The sequence below is a fragment of the Loxodonta africana genome, chromosome 3 (genome assembly GCF_030014295.1).
Source record: "Loxodonta africana isolate mLoxAfr1 chromosome 3, mLoxAfr1.hap2, whole genome shotgun sequence".
NCBI lineage: Eukaryota > Metazoa > Chordata > Mammalia > Proboscidea > Elephantidae > Loxodonta > Loxodonta africana.
In genome coordinates, this window is record NC_087344.1 from 58,997,637 (window position 1) to 59,023,873 (window position 26,237).

The window sequence follows — 26,237 nt, forward strand, 5'->3', positions numbered from 1 at the left end:
GGTCAGAGGGGTTCAATACAGCCTCTGCCCCACCTCAGCCTCCCCTCCTGGGTCCTCCTGGTCCTGGGCTCACCTGTGCCATCCTCTGTGTCATAATCATTGCCGAAGACATTGACGGCCTCCCGTCGCCCAATCGCCACCTGGTGGTGGTGATCAGGTCAGCTCCTCCCAGGCTCCCAGCACCAGCTGCACCCCAACCCTAGGGCTACCCCCTCTCGGTCCCTACCCCCTTCCCCCACCTGTGAGACATAAGGCATGAGGTTGTTTGGGACGCCCTGGGGATCCTCGCCGATACAGCCTGAGGCGTGGGCACCTGTGGGGTTGAAGTATCGCAGCAGCACTGCATTCCAGGCCTGTGGGTACAGGGATCAGATGATGGGGGGCGGCGGGCAGCATGTCTTGGGTGAATCCAGAGCTCCCTACCTCACCCCCTACGCCTGTTCTCTGTCTCTAGAAATGTGCAGGGGACAGGACCCTGCCCTCGGCGCTCTGACCTTGGGCATGTCACCACTCTTTTCTGAGCCTGCACTTCTTCCTTGGTGGGTCTTGCTCAGGAGTCCACCCTCAGGCCGTGGGGTGGCTGTGAGGAGTCCAGGAGCGGAGCACTACTGGGTCAAGGGGAGTCCTCACCTTGTCTGCTCGGCACAGGTCCTGGATCATCTCCTCGATGAAGAACTTGGACTTGCCGTAGGGGTTGGTACAGCCACCTGTGGGGTGGGCCTCATCCAGAGGCAGGTACTGGGGATTCCCGTACACAGTGGCCGAGCTGCTGAACACTAGGTTCTTCACCCCGTGGGCCCTCATGATCTGGCCGTGGAGGGAGGGGAGGAGTCAGCAGCCTCGGCCTCACATATTATCCCCACCCTGGGACTTCCTCCAGAAGCCCTGGTGGTGCATTGGTTAAGCACTTGGCTACTAACCAAAAGGTCAGCAGTTCAAACCTACCAGCCGCAGTCTGCCCATAAAGATTTCCAGCCTTAGAACCTTTGTGGGGCAGTTCTCCTCTACCCTGTAGGATCACTGGGAGTCAGAATCAGCATGGAGCTGAGCTGATGGGCGCTCACACTGACAGAGGTGAAGATGTTCAGGGCCTGGCTAGGTCAACTGGGACTGGAAACGGAGGCTGTGTACATATCACTCTAGCACCAGGTCCTTAGCCACTGTGTTTGGTTGGCACTGCCTGCCAGACTGGGGCCTGAGACGGCCTGCCGGCCTGGCTAGGGGCCCTCCCTATGTCTGTGTCTCTGCCCTAGGCCTCTCACCTCCAGAAGCTGGATGGTCCCTGTCAGGTTGACTCGGTAATAATCCAGAGGTTTCTGTACCGACTCGCCCACAGCCTTGAGCCCCGCGAAGTGGATGACCGCCACAAAGCTGTGCTGTGGGGGCACAGGTGGGTCAGAGGTTGCTCTCCAGGCCCTGGGCAGTGCATCCTGCCTGCTTGCCTGCCTACCAAGCCCCCACCTTCTTGAAGAGACGCTGTAGGGCTGCTTTGTCCAAGATGTCAATTTCCTCAAATTCCACAGAGCGGCCTGTCAGCTTCTGTACCCGTCGAAGGCTCTCAGGCATGGAGCCCCCTCCTGGTTGGGCACATGGAGGCCATCAAAATCAGAGGAGATGGGATCCAGGGTTGCCAAGGGATTAGCTAGACACACACCCCTCTGTGGTGTAGGTGGAACCCAGGGCTTTCCTTCTGCCATTCTCTCAAGAAGCCCCGGCCCCTGGCCACTCCACACTCACCACGGATGGCATTATGGAAGTTGTCAATGACCACAGGTGAGTAGCCTGCCTCCAGCAGCTCCAGCACCGTGTGGCTGCCAATGTAGCCAGCTCCACCTGTTACAAGCACCTTCTCCTCCATTGCACCTAGACAGGACACAAAGTTCAGGGGTGACTGAGGATGCCGACTTGGGGCATCCTAACCAGCGGCTGGCCCCGTGAGCTCACCTTAGAGGGAGGCAGCAGTATGTCTTAACTAAAAGGCTGGCTCAGGAGTCAGCCCTGGTTCTAGTCTCGGTACCATCGCTTTCTGGCCTTAGCCCTAGGGCAGCTCACTTACCCTTTCTTGGCCTCAGTTTTCATTTTGATGAGATGGACCTAATTGTACTATTTCACATGGTGGTGTGACAGTTAAATGAAGTGATTTTAAGAGCCCTGCCCCATGGTACAGGTAAGGAGACTGACACACAGGCCTATTTTCTGGCTTAAGGTTGGGAAGATGGAATGTGAAGACCGAACCTGAGGACCCTCCCTAGGGTGCCCGAGGGCTGGGGAGGCCTGGGCAGAAGGAAACGTGGCAGCAGGACTGGGACTTCAGCAGCCAGAGAGAAGGGGTTCTGTCTGCTCAAACAGCCTTCCCAGTTCCTCTGCCATCGCTCTAGGTAAACAGGCTTTTCAGCTCAGTGACTAATACCTCCCCATCCAGGCAGCCCTCCTGTCTCCTTCTCCCTCAAGGGTTAGCTGGGAGGAAACAGGAAATATACAGATGGCTCAAGGGTGGGTCCTCTGGCAGGCAGGGTGAGACCAGCTTTGGGGCTGCAGTACCCACTGTCCTGGAATGGACCCCACTCCACCCCACCGGAGGGCTGCCAGGCTGGCTCAGCCTCTGCCTCTGCCCATGCCAGTGTTCTCCAGGTTTGGAACTAGGGATCTCGCCCAACTTTAGGCCGAACGGGGTGGGTGTGAATACGTGGCCTTGGCCCTGTCTCCACTACCAGGTGTGCACCTCCGCCCTGAGCAAACTCTGCAGGGCAGAAGGGTGGAGGGAGGAGGAAACCCCAGACACTGAGGCCTTTCATTCTAGGGTGTCTGGCCTGCAGCCACCTTCCTCCATCCAGGCTGCCACAATCTCCCTCTCAGCTCATCCAGCTCCAACCCGGTTGACTGAGCACCCCCTGAGCCCCAGGCTCTGTACTGGGCACTTTTGCACTATTTTCCGGGATGAGGTAGGTGTGATTACTGGCACTTCACAGAGAAGGCTGTAGAGGGTCAGACAGGTGAAGTAATTTACCTGAGGTTAAACAGCTAGGTTAAACAGCTAGGTTAAAACGCCGATCTCCAGGACCGCAGCCCAGTCTCTCTTCCCCACCACCCTCCCACCCCCACTTCCGCTGGACTCTGCTCCCCTGCTCTGGACGCTGCAGCCACTTCTAACCACCCCACCGAGCTCTACCCACTGTTCGGAACCCTGGAGACTAGTTGCAGAGGGGCCTGGGAGACAAGGCTTGCGGTCCGTCTCGCCCCGGACCCATCCGCTTGGTGTCCTTGGCCAGCTGCCGTCGCCTCAGTTTTCCTAGTCTGTATAATCGACTTGACGGGGCGTTGAGTCGTAAGCGCTCAAGTGCAGCTGAGCCTCGGGCTGCGAATCGGGCCACGGTTCGGAGGGACCGAGCCAGGAGTCCTCCGGCCGGGAATGAATGAGCCCGGGCCACCCCAGCCACGGCGGCGGGGAACTGGGAGCAGGGGGGGCGGCCGGTACGCGGCCAGGGCCCCGCAGAAACTCTCCCCTCGCTTCCTGCGGGCCACCCGCCCCTCCCGCAGCCCACCTGCCCCCACGGCCCGCCTCCCGAACCTGCTCAGCACCCCACGCTCCGCGCTGGCTCCAGCGGCGCTGCCCTCGGCGCCCCGCGCGGTGGTTCTTTTAGCAGCAGACGGTCCACCCAGGTCCCGCCCCCTCCCACGCCCCTACAGCAACGTGTCATGTGGGAGGCGGCCACTACGGAGACTCTGGGAGGACAAAAAGGTCGCTGCAGTTACCACGGGGCCTGCGCGGCGCGCTCTCGCAGGGCGAGGAAGTCCCGGTACCATCCCCGGGACCAGAGCGGTGAGCGGGCCGTCGTGCCGGTGACTGCGGGGGCGGGGGTCCGCTCGCTGGCCAGGCCCCCGGGGGCCCCCGAGCAAGCGCGAGCGCTCGGTCTGAGTCCTAGAACCAGGCTGGGGGCAGGGAGGAGGAAGATCGGGCCCCTCCAGGGCCACCCGGCAGCTGTCCAGCTGCAGGAGCGACAGGGATCAGGAGCAGTGCTGCTAAGCCCCTGGCCCCAAGCTAACCAGCAGGTTTTCAAACTTTTTTGTATTTGCCAAACTTATTCTTCAAATTACGTCTTGCATGAAGTATGCGACTACTACGTGGAACAATGGCAAAAGGGGGCTGTGGTGATAAAAGGGGAGGGGGATTTAGTTTGAAAGACACCTGGAAAGCTAAAGTAGGAGTTACAGTGCCGAGGGCTCTTAGCCCTCACTGTGGCCTCACTGTGTGGCCCTCACTGTGGCCGTCTAACTGCTGGGGAAGGTTTGCTCCTTGCCTACCACAGTATGTTAGAAACCGGTGTACGTTTCTGTGCAAAGAAAGGTAGCGCTAGGGAACGATGTGTAAAAAGTTGTGTGCCACACGGAGTGATGAAACCTGAGCAAAGAAGTAAGTCCATCCTGCATAGGCATGTCCCCAGCATAGAGTGCCCTCCCTGCCTGAGCCCAGCAAGGATGACCGGCAGACCCCAGAGCCTGAGGTACAGAGACAAGAGAGCTCCAGCTAGCTACAGAGACTGCTGCCCAGGCCCAGGGGACCAAGTGGCAGCTGCAGCCCACCAGCGAGCTTGTGTAAGTGCCCTCGCTCAGAGGCAGGATCCTCAGAAACTTCCTCTTTGGCTGTTCTGGCCGCCAATGCTGCAGGCATTGTCTTGAGACCAAAGCTCACCAGTTTCTAGTCACTATGAATCTGGGGCTCAGGTGGGTAAACAGGGAAGAAACCAAATGATTAATAAACTACTTCAAAGACTACATTTTCCTTTCAGAGTGCCATGTTCTAAAGACGTTTTATTCCCCAACAGTCTTCCCCCCTCTCACATACACACACACCTGCACAACGGAATATCGGGACCTTCTGTGCCATTACGCCTTTAGTCACATAAGCTGCTTTCAGAAATCACATTCCGAGGGAAGAGTGTCCTCCATGAGAATTTCCAGGAGTGCTCAAGTTGGCAGTTGGCCACCCCACAGCAATGTTCCTTTGCTCTAAGAAGTCAGAGAGCAATGGCCGCAGGGCTAGGGCAAGGTCAAGCTGTGCAGAGGGTAGCTAGCTGCCAGATTTCATCCAGAGACAGGACTCTCGGATCAGCCCAAGCCAAGGACTTGGGCTCCCAAGTGCCCTCAATGGACACATTCAACTGCTGGGTCCACAGTGAAGGGACACCTTCAGCCCCCAAAGCCTCTTACGTCTGACGGGACAGCTGAGGCCATGTGGCTCCTCCTGTCCCCCTCCTCCTTTCTGTGAGGTACCTGCTCTTTTCACTTTTTATTCCACTTCCATATCCCCGTCCACGATTCATCCATGTGTGCCCTACTCCCATACAGTCCCCGGAACTTCAGGTGGCCAAGTAGCTCAGAGTTTACTGGTGGCCTGAGCCACTTTGGAGCTGGTTTTTCTGTTTAGGGCCTTAGAGATAAAGGTCCCAGCTTCCAGGAGCTTCTGGAGGTTCACACCCTTTGAGAAACAAGTTAGAGGAAGCAGTAAGTCATGGCATGCCCTCCACCCAGGGCAACATCAGACTGGACAGGCAATCGGGCTACTGGAAAAATAAAGGTGAAGACAAACAGGCCCTTGTTCCTCTTGATGGTGGGACATGGGCTACCTGTGAGGTCCTGTCCTTCTGGCATCTGAGGTTAGCCTGACTCCTCACGGTATAAGATGCACCAGTCTGTGCCAATGGTTTGCAGTGCTGCCTCGAGGGCAGTGGTAGCACCAGTCTTGTGCAGTACTCCACCTCAGGGCCTAAAGCAGGGCCTGGTCACACTGGCCCAAAACTGCATATCAGTGTAAGGACTGTGGGAAGAGAGAGGTAGGACCGACAACACCAACCCGAAGGCCAGGCCGAAAATCTGTTCCTAAGAGTAGCTCATATTTAGTGATGCTTGGCTCTGTGCTAAGACCTGTATATACATTTCCTTCCTTAATCCTAATAGCCCTGTCAGATAGGTGCTGTTATGATTCCCATTTCATAGGCCCAGAGAGGTGAAGTAATTTGTCTGAGGTCACAGAGCCTCTGAGTGGAGAGCTGGGTTTTAAGACCCAGTTCCATCTGATCCAAAGCACAGATGCCACATTGCTTCCATCCTATCACTGAAGGCCCTCGCTGACCTGGGCAGGGCCCGTCACGCTGTCCAATTCTGCTGCACTCATTTTACAGAGAACAAAACAGGCCCAGAGAGAAGTGACTCATTTCAGGGCATGGGCATGGGCATGACTCCTGTAAGGGCTTTTTCCTATACCCTGGTGCCTCCTGGAATTGAACTGTCAAAATCACATGAGAGCCTAGCCCTCTTGTGCCCAACTCATGGCTTTGTTTAACCACATGCTGCTGCCTTAAAAACATAAGACAGAGCACCCTTACTCCCCTGGGACCCTCCCCCTCTTGAACCACTCCTCCACAAAACAAAAAAAACCCCTCAGCTGCTGCCCTCTGGCTCCAGGCTGAGCTCCGGTCAGTTCAGGGCTGTCGCCACCAGGGGGCAGGCTGGCTTACCGTGTGAATGCCCAGGCCTGCTAGCATGTAAAGGAGGTCCTCTGTGGCCAAGTTTCCCGATGCTCCTTGTGCATAGGGACAGCCTCCAAGTCCTGCCACAGAAGAGTCCACGACACTCACTCCCATCTGAAAACATAAGGATATGGTGAAACCGGGGCGGGGGGGGGGGGACGACGACGACCAGGGCCTGTACAGCTGATCCTCACAAACCACCCAATTGTCTGCTGCCTGAAATTTTACTATGACAGGTGTTCATTCTTGGCCTTATGGTTCTGTTGAAGTGAAAATTCCACTGAAAGAGAAGGTGTTTCCCCTTTTAGTTCCTGGAACAGTGAGTCTTTTTTGCATAGTTTCCTCTGCCTGTATAACTCTCCTCCATTCTTTTCACGGCCGACTCCTTGCCCTTGAGGTCTTAGCCTAAAAGCCACCTCCTCAAGGAGGCCCTTCCTGACCACCAACCGGAACCCCCCCCATCACTGTGGAGATTTCACACCCCTGCTGTTTGCTGGGAAACATTTACCACGGCCCCCCAGGCTGCTCTAACCTCCCCTACGCTGTGGGTCCTCCTCGGGCAGTCACTTTCCACTCTTTTAGATGACAGTTTCACCTTCTCCTCTCCTTAAACCTCTCACACCCCTTTCTCCATCCTCACGCTCAGCTGCTTCCTTATTCAGAGGAGACAAATCCATCAGAAGATATGTCTCCATTGGCTCCCACCATCACATCCACTCCCACCTATACCTGGTCTACCTTGTGTGCCGGGGTGGACTCCCCAAGCCCCCAGCCAAGGCCCACCCCTCCGCTTCTGTCCGAGGCCCATGCCCATGCGTGCCCTTGCTCAAAGGCAGCTCCATTAGTCCCTCCTCGCTCCTGCAACAGCAGTTCCTCCCTCTACTGGCTCGTTCCCACATCAGCTGGCAGGGACGTCTTTCACAAACTCTTTTTTGGAACCCATATCCTGTCCAGGCTCCCGTTTCTTTGCTCCCATTCACAGCAAAACTCCCTGATGGGGCTATCCCTACCTACCGCCTCCTCCCATTCTCACCTGAACCCACTTTAAAGTTTTTATCCCTACAGCCTTCCCTGAGACAGCTCTAGTCAAGGTCACTGCACCCTCCAGCCAGCTAATCCAAAGGTCGATTCTCAGTCCTCCGTACTTGACCTATAAGCACCATCACCTCGGAACACTTTCTCCACATGGGCCAGTCCTCCGGGCTTTCCGCCCAACCCTCTGGCCTCTCCTGAGGGCTCAGGCCAGTCTTTTCCGGATCTTTCTTATCTCCCTGAACACTTCTTGATCTACTTTAAATACTCCACCTCTGTGCTAAAGACACCAAAATATTTATCCCCAGCCCAGATTCTCTCTGAAATCTAGATTCTTACACCAATGCCTCCTCAGCAGCTCCACCCAAAAACCCCATTGCCGTTGAGTCGATTCTGACTCATAGCTACCCTAGGGATGCCTAACAGATACCTCACACTTCGGTGTCAATAAAACAAACTCCAAACTATCCTTCCACACACCTGCTTCTTCCACCTTTCACCCGGATTATTACAGCCTCCAAACTGGTTTCTCCGCTTCCATCCCTGTCCTCCTAAGGTCTGTTGGCCATGCAGTAACCAGAAGGATCCCTTTAAAGGGAGAAAATCTGATCACACTTCCCCCTCCTCCCGGCTCACAGAAAGAGAGGAAGTCCCACAGGGTCCTGATCTGGCCTCACACTACCAGGTGCTCTTCTACCTCCCGCCCCTCACTCATGCTGCGCCTGCCACAGACTGCCTTGCTGTTCCTTCAACACAGCAAGCACCCCGAGCTGCACCTGCTGTTGCTGTGTCTGGGATACTCCCCTACTCCCAGCCCATTCGGGATGTGTGTCTACCTTGTGTGCCGGGGTGGACTCCCCAAGCCCCCAGCCAAGGCCCACCCCTTGCTTCTCTCAGTCTGTCCCAAATGTCACCCTCTCAGTGAGAACACTATATAAAGTAGCCGGCCCACCTTAATCTTCCAAAGTGGTTCTCCCTGGTCCCCTTTCCTTTTCCAATCGCTCTACTCCTCTGCATCCTGCAAGCCTCGCTCAGGCCTCACCTCTCCTGGCAGATCCTCCCTGACCTCCACAGCTGGGACAGGGCCTGCTCCAGGTGTCCTCAGCCCCATGCTCCCCTCTTCCTGGCATCTGTCATGATGCATAAGGATTAGCAGGTAATCCCCTAGGAGAGGTGGGCACTTTCAGGGCAGGGTGGCATGTCTGTGTCCACTGTGTCTAGCCCAGGGCCTGGACACAGGCATCAGTAAATGTTTGCTGAAAGAAGAAACAAAACCAAGCTGTCCTGCCCCATGCCCTTTGGGAGAGCGGGCATGTGCCTCTCTCCTAGAACACACCCTGGTTACCTGCAGGGCCATCAAGGTATTGGCCAGGGCCTGTCCGTAGGTATCATGGCAGTGGACAGCCAGGGCGGTCACAGGCACCTCGTGCATGACAGCGGACAGCATGTCTTTCATCACCCCTGGGGTGCCTACACCGATGGTGTCCCCCAGGGAGATCTCGTAGCAGCCCATTGAGTACAACTTCTTGGCGACCTGGGGAAAGCAAGCCATCACTGGAGGATACCACGTTCCACCAGCCAGGGCTCAAGGGCTCAGGGATGGGGGGCTTTGGCCTGAGCAGAGCACTTCCAGGGTCTGAAGTGCTAAATTCCTATCAGATCATGGGCTCCTCACAATTTAACCAAGAATAAAAATCCTCATTCTACTGACAGCTAAGGCAGGGGACTGAGCCTTAAAGGAGCAGAGCCAGCCGCATGGCAGGGCCCACAGCTCCACCCCGTGGTTCCTCACCACCCGTGTCTCTCAGACTCAGTCCTTCACTTACCACCTACACACATTGTCATTCCCAGGTGCTGGAACCAGGAAAATTGATTCCTTTCATGTAGCTTTAGCCTCAGCAGTGAAAACCAAACCAAACTCACTGCCGTTGAGATGATTCTGACGCATGGAGACCCCATGTGTTACACAGTAGAACTGCTCCATATGATTTTCTTGGTTGTAATCTTAACAGAAGCAGATTGCTAGGACTTTCTTCCACAGCACCACTGGGTGAGTTTGCACCACCAACTTTTAGGTTAGTAGTTGATCGCAAGCCACTTGCACCACCCAGGGACCTATAGCCTCAGCAATAAGACCTGTGAAATTATTGAGTCTGAGATGCTAGCTAGATATTTTTAACAGATGAACATCATTATTTAAATTTTAGAAGTCCATTTGCATACCCCTAAAATCACAGCAAGACTAGAGAGGTACAGGTACAGAGGGGACACTGCCCCTGCCAGGCTGCTGCATGAGGCAGAGGAAGGATGTGGCAGGGCCCGGTACACAGAGGATACTCAGCAATGACCTGCCAGAGAAGGGAAGTGCTGGCCTCTCCACCATTGCCCACACCAGCAGTATGAGGAACAGCGGCCTCTGTCTCTGTTGGGAGGCAGCAGGGTGAGTGATAGGAGTGGGCCTCTGAAGTCACATGATGCCAGAGTCAAATCCCAGTTCTGCTGCTCACAGCCATGGGGCCTCGGGCAAGGGACTTAACCTTTCTGAGTTTCCATTTCTGCTTTTGAAAAATGGTGGTGACCCCTCGTAGGGCCACGGCGAGGACTGGGCACCGGGAGGCCAGGACCTGGAGTACAGCACCACTCTCAACGGCAGAGCTATGGTTACCATTCCCCATACCTGGATGTTACACGGTGCGGTGGGAAGAGGAACTGGGCTCTAGAGGTGGACAAAATTGGGTCTGAGCCCTGGTTTTACCATTTACAACCTGTGTGGCAAATTATCTAGTCTCAGTTTCCTCAACTATAAAATGGAATAATACTACCAAGTGTGCAGGGTGGTTTGGAGAACTAAATGACATAAGCTGTTGGGCTTCTCAAAATCAATTCCCGAACCGTGCTCTTCTCAGTGCTGACTCGGTCATTGGGCATCAAGGGTGTGGCACCTCCAACCAAGAACTGCACAAATCCCTCCTCAGAGGTCTGCACACCCTCGGTGCTTAGTTAGCACCTGCCGACTGACCACAAACTGCAAACAGAGTCACGGGCTCTTCCTCTGGGGTAGAGGACGAGCTTCAGAGACTATACGCCTGCCCAGGAGGTAGCTTCCAGGGAGCAAGTTCAGGGTTGTGCACGCAAGAGGGCTTATTAAAGGAGCTGGGTAAATGAATGATATCAGTGACCTGCCAGAAAAGGGTGGGAAGAGGAATCTCTACACTCAGGGGCAGGCAAGTCAGCCAAAACCCCAGCGCCAACAGACACACACCTCAGCTACTTTAGCCGGGGAGATCTTTCCTTGGTAGGGGCATCCAAGCACACAGGAGACGTACCTGCGGGAAGACAGGGGAGGAATGAAGTCAATGCCCCTGAACTCTCTGGCCAGCAGGGCTGAGACAGGGTGGCTGTTTGACAACCATCCCTGGTCCGCCTGCAGTCACAAAACCTCAAGTTGGGTGGGAGGCAGAGTGTAGCTGAAATTAAAGCAGTGAGGCCAGAATGCAGGTAGTACTGCTTAGCACCAGGAGTGGCAGTAGAGAGCCACGGCAGAGACGGGAGGGGGCCTAACAGGCCTGTATTTCAGGAAATAGGAGTTGCTTAAGCCTCAGGAAAGCCCGCCAAGAATTTACAGTAAGAGACAAAGACCAAGCAAGGAGGAGGAGCTAGAGAGGGCAATATGAGCAGGCACCTGAACTGTATGGAGCTGAGGTAAAGCAGACCCATGCACCAGGGTAGCTGGGACTAGCAATTGCAAGGAGACTCAGGACTAGATGAAACCAAACGCAGGAACGAGAGCTGGGTAGGATCTGAGTCAATGGCAGGCTGGATGGGCCTGAGAGCCAAAGGCTTAGCTGCTCCAATGAGTTGCCAGAGGATTCATTCATTCATCCAACTGATCCTTACTGAGTTGCCTACTATGTGGCAGACACTGGGTACAGAGCAGTGAGCAAGACTGCTAAGGTCTCTACCCTCATGGAGCTGACTTCTAGTTAGGGAGAAAGCCAACAGAAAGACAATCAAATAAGTGAGATAATCTCAGAAAATGATGTGCTATGAAGGAAAGAAAAGCAAAATGTGATAGGAGCAACTATTGTTGTCAGGTATCACTGAGTTGGCTCCAACTCATAGCGACCCTACATATAACAGAATGAAATGTTGCGTGGTCCTGTGCCATCCTTACAGTCATTGCTATCTTTAAGCCTATTGTTGCAGTCACTGTGTCAATCCATCTCATTTAGGGTCTCCCTCTTTTTAGCTGACCCTCTACTTTATCAAACATGATGTCCTCCTCCAGGGACCGGTCCTTCCCGATGACATGTGCAAAGTAAGTGAGGCGAAGTGCGGTGTGATGGATCACTTTTGCGTGGTCGTTCTAGCCATGATCTTTTAACTTCCAAGCAAGTGATTGGGCAGGACTGTGCAGATATGGTAATTACAGCCCACCAAAGGGATTGGTCAGTTTTGCCATCCTGCTGGGCTTGAAATAAGCCATACCAGAGGCAGGAAAGAGAAGATCCCACCACCATGAAGGAAGAACAGCCAGAAGCCAGCATGTCCTTTGGACCCAGGATTCCTGTGCTAAGAAGTTCCTGGAACCAGGAAACCAAGAGAGGGAGCTGTAACCCTCTAAAGTCAGTAAGAAGCAGTAGCAGGAGTTACCTGGTAGGAGAAGACAGCACCGTGGGCTTCCCAGCCCATGGAGAGAGAAAGCCGGCTGCCTTTGGGCAAAGGCTGGGGGCTAGGGAGAGGCTTGCCTGCAAGCACAGCTGGGAAGAGGCTGTCCTGATGGAAGAACTATATCCTGAGTGTTCCTAAGCCTGGATTTTAACTGTTACTTCCCTAAAAAAAAACCCATAATCGTGAGCATTGTCTGTGAGTTGTGTGTGGCCACTGCAGTGAATTAATGAATCCAGCAGAGAAGTAGAGGGACAGCTGGTGTCAGGATTGGTAAAGACAGCAGAGAGAGGAAGCACGTCTGACCTCTGCCTCATAGGAATCAGCCTTGGGCTGTTGATCTTGGTTCTCCTTCCCCCTTGTGAAGTCAGAGGAGGTCAGACACTGTCTCCAAGCCATTTTGATATGAAGTCTCACCATCCGCACATCTAAGGAACCAGTCTGGCTGTACTTCTTCCAAGACAGACTTGTTTGTTCTTCTGGAGTTCATGGCATATTCAGTATTTTTCGCCAACACCGTAATTCAAATGCATCAATTCTTTTTCGGCCTTCCCTTTTTCATTGTCCAGCTTTCATATGAATATGAAGCAAATGAAAATACCATGGCTTGGGTCAGGTAAACCTTAGTCAGCTTTGCTTTTAACACGTTAAAGAGGTCTTTTGCAGCAGACTTGCCCAATGTAACATGTCATTTGATATCCTGACTGCTACTTCCATGGACACTTGATTGTTGACCCAAGAAGACTGAAATCCTTGACAAATTCAATTTCTCACCATTTATCATGATGCTGTTTACTGGTTCAGTTGTAAAGATTTTCATTTTATGTTGAGGTGCAATCCATAATGAAGGCTGTAGTCTGTTACCTTCATCAGTAAGTGCTTCAAGTCCCTCTCACTTTTGGCAAACAAGGTTGTAAGTCATCTGCACATCGCAGGTTGTTAATGAGTCTTCCTCCAATCCTGATGCTGCATTTTCCTTCATACAGCCCAGCTTCTCAGATTATTTGTTCAGCATATAGATTAAATAAGTAAGGTGAAGGAATACAACGCTGCCGCATACCTTTTTCCATTTTAAACCAGGCGGTATCCCCTTGTTCTGTTTGACGACTGCCTCTTGATCCATGTACAAGTTTCGCACGAGCACAACTGAGTGTTCTAGAAGTCCCACTCTTTGCAATATTATCCATAATTTGCTATGATCCACACAGTGGAATGCCTTCGCGAAGTCAGTAACACACAGGTAAACATCTTTCTGGTATTCTCTGCTTTTGGCCAAGATCCATCTGACATCAGCAATGATATCCCTCATTCCATGTCCTCTTCTGAATCTCTCTTTAACTTCTGGCAGTTCCCTGTCGATGTATAGCTGCAGCCGTTTTTGAATTATCTTCAGCAGAATTTTGCTAGCATGTGAAATTAATGGTATCGTTTGATAACTTTCACATTTTCTTAGATCACCTTTCTTTGGAATGGGCACAAATACAGAACTCTCTTCTAGTCAGCTGGCCAGGTAGCTGGCTTCCGAAATTCTTGGCATATATGAGTGAGCGCTTGCAGCGTTGCATCTGTGTACTGAAGCATGTACATTGGCATTCCGTCAATTCCTGGAGCCTCGTTTTTCACCAATGCTTTCAGCAACCAGGAGCGACTAGAACAGGCCAACAGTAGCTAGGACGTGATATTGGAGCTGAGAGAAGGAAGACAATCTGGAGGAAGGGCACTCCAGGCCAAGAGGGGAGGATGTATAAAGGTCCTGAGATGGAAAAGGGCTGGGTGTGCTCAAGACACAGACCAAAGGACGGAAGAGCTGAGGCACAGACAGCAATGGGCAGAGATGAGGTTGGAGGTGGGCAGGGGCCTGATTATGGGGTCTTGTAGACTATGGTAACAAGTTTAGACATAGACGGCATCTATTTCCACCCATCCCTTTGGGGCCAAGGTACCTTTAAAACCCTTTAGAGTCTAGCGAAATATTTCGCATATTAAGAGGCATGATAAATTTTTGCTGGATAAATAGTTTCAGATTCAAAGATCTCAGTGTATTTTTCCATTTTAATTCTCTCACTTATTCTCCAAACATAGCTGGGCAAGAAAATTATGAGATACTGAAAAAACGGCACAGGTTTGGGAGTCAGGTAATTTTAGTCTCCCTGGACTGCTCTGCACAGGAGCACCCAGGGACTGAGAGTGATGCAGGCTCCGCCCTCGTGGGCACAGGGAAGAACTTAAAAAGCAGCTAAGTGCTATGGTGGAGGATGTCCATGGGACTATGGACTCCCGGAGGAGGCATGCTAACTCCAACTAAGGGACAGGGAAAGCTGCTCAGAGGAGCTGGCATTCACAAGAGGACCTGAGGAATGAGCAGGAGCAGGATGTAGGAGGAACTGTCTGAGTATACGGAAAGCACGTGCACAGGCCCAGAGGCAAGAGAGCCTGGGCACACATGCCAACTGAAAGACATCCCAGCTGGGCTGGAGTGTGGTGCGTAGAGGAAGCAGTGGCCAGTGGGGCGCAGTGCACAATGAGGCTGTAGAGAGTGGCCAGGGCCAAATCCCACAGGGCCTTGTAAGCCATGTGGAAAAGTCTGAACTTGGGGAGTCCATGAAAAATTTTTAACCAGGGAGAGATGTGATCACATGTGCACTTTTGAGAGAGCACTCTGGCTGCAATTTGGACAACTGTATGACCTTAAAGTAGCTAGTCATCCTCTCTGAGCCTGTTTTGTCATCTGTAAAGTGGGGCTAGCCCCCTCCTGGCTGGAGTGTTGTGTGGGTTAAGTTAGCTAATGCACATACAGTAGCTGGCACTGTTGCTGTTGATATAGCAACTTAAAGGCCTAAGGCAGTCTTCAAGGATGTGTGAGGAGTTGGCGCTGAAGCCATGACCACACTGACCTCACAGGCCCCATTTACTGTCCTGTCCTGCCAAATTCCTCTTCACACCCCTCTCCAGCGAACGAACCCCAAACTCGGGCTTGAGAGAAAGCACCTGCTAGGATTTCTCCTGACCACGCTTAGTTGGGCTGCCCTGCTGCAGGAAAAGGGGTATGTGTGTGGGAGGGTCACCTGAATGAGAACCTAGCCCCATTCCAGAATGGTTCTAAAGAAAAGGTATGTGGCACCAAAGTGGTCTGACTCACCCCCGCACAGGAATGCTTCGCGCTTGAGCTGCCTTTAAGACCTCGTCAGACCGCTGAAAGCTCTCATCCAAGGAGCAGTTGATGTTCTTCTTAGTGAACAGCTCCGAGGCAGCTCCCAAGACCGCCACTTCCTTGGCTCCAGCAGCAACCTGCCAACAGCCAGGTGAACTCCTTTCAGCATTTTTCTCAACAGAGACACTGACACAGAGAGGAAAAAAAAAAAAAACCTTTGTATTGTGGTGAATTTTATGATGTGTGAATGACTTTTCAATGAAAAGAAAAAACCCTATCTTTCCCCCAAGGAAACCACTACCACGCTGGAAACCACTCTTGAAAGAAGCCTTTTGCCTAAATGCAGAAGCAACACCTCTAATGGCGTTCTTGTTGAGAATCCTAAGAAAGTAGACAGATACCAGCAACTACTGTTCAAACTCTTGTTTAGAGCTTGGTTACCTTTCTCCAGAGAGGAAGTGGGTAATAAAAACAAGAGCTAACCTTTATTAAGGCTCTTGCTAAGCAATTTATATGCATTCTACCTTCTGAAATTCTCACGATTTTAGGTAGTACTGTTAGTCCTTTTTTATAGGCAGAAAATGAAGCTCAGAGCAGTTACGCAACCCGTTAAGATCACAGAGCTGGGAGTGGCAGAGCCAGGACTGGTCTGGGTCTATCTGATGGTGCTCTTCATCGCTGGAGAAAGCCATTCAGATAGACACCCCAGGACTGGGGACAGAGGTCCAGACAAGGCAAGGACAAATGCAATCAATCTCATTCCAGGAGCCCCCCCACCCACCAAGCAATCCTCTTACCGCGTCCTGAAAGCCTTTGAGATTTGGGGTCAAGACTGGGTAGTTGATGCCAGGAAACCTCTGAATGCCCTTCAAGACTTCAGCAGCGTCAGCCAACTGGGAGCCAAAGGAGATACAGACAAGTCATCACCGAGGGCAGTCAGAGAGAACCTTTTTATCACAAAATCTCTGTTCTCCAGAATCCCTGGAGAGTGACTCCGTCTGCAGAACTGAGTCTCCCCAGTGCTGTCACTGTTTGTTTGACTGCTGATGGGCCTGAAGGCCCCTAGGTTTGGGTGACACCCCCAACTTCTCCATATGGCAAAACCCACCAGGAGTAATAACAATACCAGCCATTTACTGAGAATGTTCTCCGAGCTAGGCATGGCTTCAACTCTCCCTGTGTTAGCTAACATTTGTTTTTTTTAACAGGGTTTTTATTACCCACTTGACAGCCTCTGTGAAGCAGGAGTCATCAGTTTTCCCGTCACATACGCAGAAACCAGAAAAAGACATGGAGATTCCAGACTTCTACTGCCAGAAGAGACTGGAAAGGCCATTTGCAATTTGGGGAGGCAAAAGACCTCTCCAAGGTCACCAAGCAAGTCAGGGGTGGACGCAAGATTGACTCCAGGCCTCCTGACTCCCAGGCTATATTCCGTTTGCTGTGCCATGCTGCTATGAATGACCTGAACCCTCTCAAAGCCAGGGACCCAGAAACCTATGTTCCCAACTTCTACTTACTTCTAAGGCAAATGCAAAGCTTTCCATCCCCGTCACCTGAGAAATCCTTCTCACTGAGGGCTGGGGCTCACCTGGGGAACCCACTTCGGAGACACAAAGCTGGTAGCTTCTATAACAGGGAGTCCCGCTTCAGAAAGCATGTCTATCAGCTTGATTTTCACTGGAGTAGGTATAATGTCCTACAATGGAGAGAGAAACATTAGACAGAAGACAGGTCAGCAAAGTGGGGGGAAAAATGGTCTCAGAACCCAGTGCCTGTCAATTCAAAGTCTCTAAGCAATGTGACTTAAAGACATGTGCAAAGAGCTGGAGATGGAAAACCAAAAGGGAAGAACACGCTTGGTGCTTCTCAAGCTGAAAGAACTGAAGAAAAAATTCAAGCCTCGAGTTGCAATAGTGAAGGATTCCATGGGGAAAATATTAAATGACGCAGGAAGCATCAAAAGAAGATGGAAGGAATACACAGAGTCATTATACCAAAAAGAGTTAGTCAATATTCAACCATTTCAAGAGGTGGCATATGATCCGGAACTGATGGTACTGAAGGAAGAAGTCCAAGCTGCTCTGAAGGCATTGGTGAAAAACAAGGCTCCAGGAATTGATGGACTATCAATTGAGATGTTTCAACAAACAGATGCAGCGCTGGAGGTGTTCACTCATCTATGACAAGAAATATGTAAGACAGCTTCCTGGCCGACTGACTGGAAGAGATCCGTATTTTTGCCTATTCCCAAGATGGGTGATCCAACCGAATGTGGAAATTATAGAACAATATCATTAATATTACACGCAAGCAAAATTTTACTGAAGATCATTCAAAAACAGCTGCAGCAGTATATCGACAGGGAACTGCCAGAAATTCAGGCCAGTTTCAGAAGAGGACGTGGAACCAGAGATATCACTGCTGATGTCAGATGGATCCTGGCTGAAAGCAGAGAACACCAGAAGGATGTTTACCTGTGTTTTATTGACTATGCAAAGGCATTCGACTGTGTGGATCATAACAAATTATGGATAAAATTGTGAAGAATGGGAATTCCAGAACACTTAATTGTGCTCATGAGGAACCTTTACATAGATCAAGAGGCAGTTGTTCAGCCAGAACAAGGGGATACTGATTGGTTTAAAGTCAGGAAAGGTGTGTGCCAGGGTTGTATTCTTTCACCATACCTATTTAATCTGTATGCTGAACAAATAATCCGAGAAGCTGGACTATATGAAGAAGAATGGGGCGTCAGGATTGGAGGAAGACTCATTAACGACCTGCGTTATGCAGATGACACAACCTTGCTTGCTGAAAGTGAAGAGGAACTGAAGCACTTACTAATGAAGGTCAAAGATCACAGCCTTCAGTATGGATTGCACCTCAACATAAAGAAAACAAAAATCCTCACAACTGGACCAACGAGCAACATCATGATAAACGGAGAAAAGATTGAAGTTGTCAAGGATTTCATTTTACTTGGATCCACAATCAACAGCCATGGAAGCAGTAGTCAAGAAATCAAAAGATGCATTGCATTGGGCAAAACTGGTGCAAAGGACCTCTTCAAAGTGTTGAAAAGCAAAGATGTCACCCTGAAGACTAAGGTGAGCCTGACCCAAGCCATGGTATTTTCAATCACATCATATGCATGTGAAAGCTGGACAATGAATAAGGAAGACCGAAGAAGAGTTGACGCCTTTGAATTGTGGTGTTGGCGAAGAATATTGAACATACCATGGACTGCCAAAAGAACGAACAAATCTGTCTTGGAAGAAGTACAGCCAGAATGTTCCTTAGAGGCAAGGATGGCGAGACTGCATCTTACATACTTTGGACATGTCGTCAGGAGGGATCAGTCCCTGCAGAGGGACATCATGCTTGGCAGAGTACAGGGTCAGCGGAAAAGAGGAAGACCCTCAACGAGGTGGACTGACACAGTGGCTGCAACAATGAGCTTAACCGTAACGATCGTAAGGATGGCTCAGGACCGGGCAGTGTTTCATTCTGTTGCGCGTAGGGTCGCTATGAGTCGGAACCGACTCGACGGCACCTAACAACAACAAAGCCATGTGACTGTGCTTTTGTTACAGCAAGCACCTCACAATCGCCTCAATTTCTGAGTAGTAACAGGAGTCACATGTAATCCCTGCCAATAGCGTGGTACAAGGCTTGTCTTCATATTTACCAACAGCAGTTTGCAGTGGAGGCAGTTTCTCACCTGCAGAGGAGTTAGTATTTACATGGAAACAATCTTTTTCTGACATATAGACTTTTCCTTAACCATGTGTTAATTTATGACCCATCATAAATCGGGAGCAACATGCTGTGGCCTGAAAGGGCACAGACATGACTTATCTTCTGGGTTTTGGGGATGACACCCCCAAAGTATCACATGTTCCCCTCTTCCGTCTCCCAACTTAGCTGGGACCTCATCTTCACAGGTCAGCCTCTGGCTCTCCCTCCCTCCCCCACCATGTCCTAGTCACTCATCAGATTCTATGGACTCCTTTCCAAACCTACCACCACTATCCTGTGCATGTTGTGGCAACAGCGGTCTAACGGATCTTGCTGCCTCCTAAGGTCTCACTCCACCAAGTCATCCCACACGGGAATCCTCCTAAAAGGCAGTCTGTTGTCTCACTCTCCTGCTCGAGAGGCTTTCATGGCTACCTACAGAATTAAGTTAAAATTCCTAAGAACTCTAGGTCCTTTTCACCAAGCCCTTCTGCCCTCTCTCTCTCCAATTTCTTTCCCATTGCTTTAATTCAATCCACTCCACAAATAGTTTTGACAGCCCTTCATGTTCCAAGCATTGTGCTAGGTGCCAGGGATACAGAAATGAGCAGATGCCCTCATGGTACTTAGGAGTTTATTGTTTCCGACAAGTACTCACTATTAAATCTAGGCTGGTCATCCTTAGATTTAAAAAAGAAAAAAAGCTTTTCTTATTGAAAAAATAATTTATATATGATTATTTAAAAAAAACATGCCAAAAACCAAAGAAAAGCACTCTTAAAACCTCCCAGAGGCAGGGGGAGGGGGAGATTTTTGTTTTGGGGGTTTTATGTTAAACTGCTGCTGTGGAGTTTCCTAGGCTGTCATTGTTAAGGAAGCAGACTGCCAAGCAGACTGCCACATCTTTCTCTTGTGGAGTGGCTGGTGGGTTTGAACTGCCAGCCTGGAATGTTTTGCAGGAGGACAGTGATAATGGTGGTACAACATGAAAAATGTAATCAGTGCCACTGAGTTGTAAATATGGAAGTTGTTGTCTTGGCAAATATTCTGGTGTGTATGTTTACACCACAATTAAAAAGAGAAAAAACAAAAACCTCCCAGAGAACACTATTAGCACTTAGATATTTAACTCTCTGCAGTCTAGTATGGTAGCCACTAGCCATATCTTTGATTATTGAAATCAACTCAAAGTATATAAAAATAAAAAATCAGTTTCTAAACCACACGAGTCACATTTCAAGTGCTCAACAGCCATATGGGCCCAGTGGCTACTATACTGGACAGCGTAGGTGTAGACCATTTGCATCACAGCAGAAAGCTCCACTGGGCAGCACTGATCTAGATCCCTCTCTAGGCAGATGCTCCCCCGCATGTATAAATGTTTTTGTTTCTTACACAACTAAAATTTTAAAATACATATACTATTTTATAACCTGCCCGAGTCACTTAATACACATCTATATTGTTAACCGTTTCATAGCGTTCCGTTTTATGAAAAGTTCATAGTGTCTGTGACCTAACCCTCCCCACATCGAGCATTTCCGTTGTTTCTAACTGCTCTGCTATTACCAGCAGGGTTGTGAGAACATCCCTAAGGCTAAATCTTTGCATACGGCCATTAGGACTTCCTGTGCATAAATCCTCCTCGGGGACTACTAGATCAAAAGGCACACTCACTTTGCCAGCTGTGTTTTACCTTTTCCCATTACTCCTGATATACTCTGCTGATGCCCTACACCTGAAATGCCTTTTCCACACTCTGCCTATGCAAACTGTCCTCCTTCACCTTCACTCTATACTCCCCCAGCACTCACTGCCCTGGGCCTTGGGATAGACCTGGTGACACCATACCTATTGCACAGCCATCTGAGATCATCTGTCCTGGGTGTCTGCCTGGCCAACCCAGATCCGCCCTAAGTTCTTCCAAAGCAGTGATCATGTCTTACATAGCTCTGTCCACCCCTGCTGCACCTACCACTGGACACTCAAAGCAGATGCTCGAAAAACCCTTTTTGGTTTTATTCCATCTTTACCTTTTCATTCTGTAGTCCATCTCGGGGGCCGACTTCCACAATTTTCACCCGTTTTGGAAGAGTGCCCACAGTTGAGGTGCTGACCTTCAGTTTAATAAAGGAAACAAAAAGTAATAGGAAGAGATTGTCATATTTCTTCAGGGAGCACAGAGCTGAAAGAACGGATCCATCTTTACCAATACTGAGACAAGAAGCATTATCTCTCACCTGTTTAGTTCACATATTTGGTCTGTTTTAGAATTAAGAATAAAAATATTTCACTCTAGAAACAGGAATGAACAAGAGAGTCATGCTCCCCGTACAGACTGTCACTGGAGGTGAGACTCATGCTTCTAACTGCTGGTAGGACAGGTATGGCAGTTCCATGCACCTCTCGTAAGACACTTAAAACTTGGCAGTCCCAAAACCGATGCTTTCATTTCTCTCAAAGCCCTGTTTGACTCCATGCTTTCTCTCAGTAAAAGGCGTAACCTTGTACCCCGGTGCTTGAGCCACACACCTGACTCATCCCCTTTCTCATTCGCATGGCCTAGAAGGCTCTGCATGACTTGGCTTCTGCCAGGCTCAGTAACCTCATCACTTCGTCCTACTGCCCGCCCCCTCCTCCTGCAGGGCCACTATGCCACAGCCCCACTGGCCTTCTCTCTCCCACAGCAGGGCCTCTGGGTTTCCTGTTCCCACTGCCTGGAATGCTCTTCACCTCGCTCTTCTTGTCTGGCTCCCTCTTATCTTTCAGACTCAAAGAGGTCTCCTCTGACCACCCTTGCTAAGCAACTCCTGCCCCATTACTCTCTATCTCAGGACAACTATTTCTTTTGGAGCACTAAGAAGAATACCTACCCAGTGCTTCCTCCAGTAGTATATAGTTAGCTCTATGAGGGACCCTGTCTGTCATAATTTCCACTTCATCCTATGTGTTTGGCACTGAGCTTGGCAAAAAGTAGGCATTCATTTAAAAATGACTGAAACAACACATAAATCCATGAAGGGCACAGCTGCCCCAGAGGAGGGCAATTATTGGGTGTAGGGAGCTGTGGTTAGTCCTAAACTCTGAGTAGGGGGGAGACTCTGTTCTGTTACAATCATAGGCTGACAAGGAGAATGGGTCTGAGGGGCGATGACACCCCTAGCAGCTGAAGATGCTAAGAAAAAAAAAAGGCCTTAAGTTGCTTCTACATAAAGTCTGCCCCAAATCTTCCTCTCCTTCCCACCAAGTAACATGATGCTTCTTTTCCCTCTTTGTGCTACCCTTCTTAATACCACAACTCTTCAAATGAATTTTGTTTTACCAGATTTAATTGGGATAAACACTGCAATGCGGCAAAGGGAGAGGTGCCACCGAGCAACCTGCTAAGGATACCAAACCCTCAAATCCTGAAATGCCGAAGAAGGGAACTAGTCCTGGCTATCAGTCAGTTAGGTTGGCTAATAGAAAGGCTGGAGGTTCAAGTTCACCCAGAGGTGCCTCAGAAAAAAGGCCTGGTGATCAACTTTAGAAAAATCCGCTATTAAAAACCCTACGGAGCACAGCTCTACTCTGACCCACATGGGGTCTCCATGAGTTGCAGCTGCCTTGATGCCAACTGTTTTTTTATGAATCAGTTGGCACGTGGACAACTCACTTGAATTGGCCTTGGTTTTGGCCAGCAAAGCTTCCTGGAAACAAAGGTGATGGACCATTGAATTTCATGAAGTCACCAGCTGGAAGGCATAAATTGGAAGGTCACTGCAATGTGAATCTCCTGCCAAAAGGGATTCCCAGTCTCTGCTGGCACATTACTCTGCTGGCACATTACTCACCTGCTAGGGGTGTCATCGCCCCTCAGACCCATTCTCCTTGTCAGCCTATGATTGTAACAGAACAGAACAGAAAGTAAGTTTCATAAGGGCAGGGATTTTGTTTTATTCACTGGTATGTCTCCAAGGCCCTGGGACACTGTAGGGGTTCAATAAATATCTGTTGAATGTAGTCGAGAGAGGTAAAACCTACTTCCAAGTTCCTTTTATTAGGTCAGAATAAACTCATTTCTACTTCCTTCCCCATAACAACTCATCATATAATAACAACCGAAAGACAACAACTCACATTTATTAGGCACTTAGTATTTGCCAGGTATTTATAAGAGCCTTTTACATATTAACCCATATCATCCTGTCAACCACCTTTTTAGATAGGAACTACTGCAATCCCTATCTTACTGCGAGTCTGTGAGAAATCTGAGGCCCAAAGAGATTAAATTACTTTCTCAAGTTCACAGGGCTAGCAAGTCACTAAGCCAATATCTGAATGTAGCAGTGTGACTCTAGATGCTCTTAACTCCCAGGCCATGTTGCCTCTTTGCTGCCCTTCAGTCCCCCTGGTTCTCTCTTCTGTAAACCACCCCAGTTTCTTCCCTCTGTAACATTCTGCTCAGAGGTGATCCCCTCTAACCACACAAGTCCTATGCCAGTCTCCTGTGCTATGGTGCACCAACATCAATAACCACAGATAATATTGACGAAAGCCCAGTACTAACTACAGGGACTATTATCCCAACTTGATGGAGGAAGAAACAGGGCCTCAAAGAAATTACCCCAAATCACACAGCCAGGAAGTTATAGAGCTTGGACTTGAACCCAGGTCTGGTTCTGATACCAAGATTATGCTAGTAACCCCATGGGGACCTATCACCACCTGCCTCATTACACCAGGAATTTTTTTCAAAGCACATTAATACCCACCATCTTGTTTGATTTTCTTAACTTTTCGAGTTGGAATTACCATCTTTATTTTGTTGTTTTTCATGTTAGCACAACAGGATCGGACAACTATGACCCATAGGGTTTTCACTGGCTGCTTTTTTGCAAGTAGATCACCAGGCCTTCCTTCCTAGTCTGAGTCGGAATCGACTCGAGGGCACTGGGTTCTGGGTTCCTTCTGAGTCTGTATTAGTCTGGAAGCTCTGCTGAAACCTGTTCAGCATCATAACAACACACAAGCCTCCCTGACAGAGGGGTCGTGGCTGCACAGGAGGTGCACTGGCTGCAAATCGAACTTGAGCCTTCCAGTGGCAAGAATTCTACTCCTGAACCACCGCTGCCCCATCTTCGTTTTACCCATGAGTAATTGGTGGAGGTAGGTGGGCTAGTAAAGACAGGAGAGTGGCTTTCTGAGAAGGGTACACTGCCTGCACACTGTAATTTTTCCCACCATACAGCTCTCTTTCTAAACTACCTAAGGTAACAATCCCGCCACTGGCTGATCACTTAAGAGCCAGGGTAATGCCAAATGCTTTACCTACATTTCATTTAATCTCCTAAACAATCCTGAGATATAACTGGAAAAAAAAAAACACAAAAAACCTCAAACTGCACTCCAGTCGAATTCCGAGTCATTGCAACCCTATAGGACAGAGTAGAACTGCCCCAGAGGGTTTCCCAGGCTGTAAATCATTATGGAAACAGACTGCCATATCGTCCTCCCACTGAGGGGCTGGGGGTTTACAACCACCGCCCTTTGCCCTTTCGGTTAGCAGCCAAGCGCTTAACCACTGCACCACCAGGGCTCCTTTAAGGTTACCCGTTTCTAAAACCTGAGGTTTAGAGGGTAAATAACTATGTCACTTGACCTAGAAAGTGGCAAAGCCACAGGAACAACGAAGCTTGAATTTTAACCAAGATAATTTATTCCACCCTTTACACAACTAGGTCTCCTACACTTTCCACCCACTCACTGAGCGCGGGGAAGGGAAGAACACCGGGACCGAAAAGCCCCCCAGTCCTAGTTCAGGGGAGTCACAGCGCGGCCCCACGGCCCAAGCCCTGCTCGGCGCGCGGCGATGGCGTCCCAAGCGTCCCCACGAGCACCAAGAGCTGGGAAGGTAGGCGGCGGCGGGCCCCCACGCGGAGCAGGAGTGTCGGTGATTCGTACTAACGAGGAGGTTAGGGAGGTCTCAGGTTCTCAGTTAGAGGAGAAAGGGGTCAGGGCCACCGAGGAAGAGACTGGACTGGAGCCAGGACGCCTGGGCTCGCGCCGCAGGTTCCCGTGACCCAGGCCAGTCGCTCCCCCTCTCCTGGTCTCAGTTTCCCGACACCCCTCAAGATCTCGGGGGACCGGGAACGTCCAGGACTCCAAGGCCCTCACGACTCTGGCCTGAGGAGCTGCGGACTTCGCCTCTGGGAAAGCAGCCGCCAGAGAGAGGCCAAACCTCGCACCCCGACCGTCACGGTGCCTGCAGGCCGCCCCTTCAGCGGGCGAGGCACTTACAGCCCGGAGGGACTCCAAGCCCGCCAGTCGCAGCCGCATCGCCTTCCTCGCTGTCGCCATCTTGGCTCGGCTTCCCCGCGGCCGCCCCTCTGAGCCGCACCCGACCGCCGGCTGAGAAGAGCCGGCCTGGTGGGCGTGGCCACGCCACGGGGGCGGGGCCTCCGGGACGACGGCGACGACGCTCTATGCTGGCTCCGCCTTCAGACTCTGTTTTTTTGGAAAGTTCTCCTTACTTGTTTACTGAGCGGTTATTGTTATCGTTGTTGTTAGGAAACCCTGGCGGCGTTGTGGTTAAGAGCTACAGCTGCTAGTTGAAAGGTAGGCAGTTCGAATCCACCAGGCACTCCTTGAAAACTCCATGGGGCGGTTCTACTCTGTCCTTTGGGGTCACTATGAGTCGGAATCGACTTGACAGCAACGAGTTGGTTTGGTTTATTGTTAATTGTGGAATATAAATATAAACAAGTTTAACTAAAGTCTCTGGTTTCATGAGTTCATAGTCTGGGGAGACATTAATAATCACGCAAATAGTTGCGTAGTTACTACTTTGACAATAATAAGAAGCCACACTATTTGCTACGCACTGTTATGAGTTCTTTGTATGTATTAACTGAAATTCATCAGGATCTTCAAAATTCAAACTCAGGCAGTTGACACCAAACAAGACAGCATCCTTTTCTTTCATACCTTGAAGGTTGAGTAAGATCAACCCAGGTGAAAAATATGCAAGGAAAGCTCCTCAGACAGAGGGAATAGTATATGCAAAGACCCTGAGGCAAAGAAATTGAGTGCTTAAAACCCATTGCCATTAAGTCAATTCTGACTCATAGCAACCTCGT

The 26,237-nt window shown here is 50.4% G+C and overlaps 2 protein-coding genes across 5 annotated transcripts in view; both read right to left on the reverse strand.

Moving 5' to 3' along the window:
• GALE (UDP-galactose-4-epimerase) overlaps positions 1–8,801 on the reverse strand; it is a 22,887-nt gene extending 14,086 nt beyond the window's left edge. For 3 of the 4 annotated variants that reach the window (XM_023554354.2, XM_064281458.1, XM_023554352.2), the window contains exons 1-8: positions 8,602–8,801; positions 6,516–6,641; positions 1,738–1,863; positions 1,462–1,577; positions 1,263–1,376; positions 631–807; positions 240–353; positions 74–140 (exon numbers count right to left, since the gene is read on the reverse strand). In XM_023554354.2, the coding sequence (XP_023410122.1) occupies positions 74–140; positions 240–353; positions 631–807; positions 1,263–1,376; positions 1,462–1,577; positions 1,738–1,863; positions 6,516–6,641; positions 8,602–8,689 (928 nt within the window). In that variant the 5' untranslated portion in view covers positions 8,690–8,801. Of the gene's footprint in view, positions 1–73; positions 141–239; positions 354–630; positions 808–1,262; positions 1,377–1,461; positions 1,578–1,737; positions 1,864–3,568; positions 3,865–6,515; positions 6,642–8,601 lie in introns of those variants that run through there. The other variant, XM_064281459.1, reaches the window with a different exon arrangement.
• On the reverse strand, positions 8,669–25,528 carry HMGCL (3-hydroxy-3-methylglutaryl-CoA lyase). The gene is made up of 8 exons (XM_023554356.2): positions 25,399–25,528; positions 21,153–21,236; positions 16,970–17,077; positions 16,176–16,271; positions 15,367–15,515; positions 10,822–10,885; positions 8,905–9,093; positions 8,669–8,815 (listed from the first exon to the last, which is right to left on the reverse strand). Exons 1-8 carry the CDS (start codon positions 25,456–25,458, stop codon positions 8,777–8,779), a joined length of 789 nt encoding a protein of 262 aa, XP_023410124.1. The 5' UTR covers positions 25,459–25,528; the 3' UTR covers positions 8,669–8,776.
• Positions 25,529–26,237: the final 709 nt, after the last annotated feature.

Bases quoted from the DNA above. Each gene is read 5' to 3' on its own strand.
- HMGCL (XM_023554356.2), bottom strand. From the start codon at position 25,458: ATGGCGACAGCGAGGAAGGCGATGCGGCTGCGACTGGCGGGCTTGGAG. The intron at 15,516-16,175 runs GTAAGAGGATTG...GGCTGTTGGCAG, and splicing joins TCAAAGGCTTTCAGGACGCG to GTTGCTGCTGGAGCCAAGGA. The intron at 10,886-15,366 runs GTGAGTCAGACC...GTCTTCCCGCAG, and splicing joins CGAAGCATTCCTGTGCGGGG to GTACGTCTCCTGTGTGCTTG.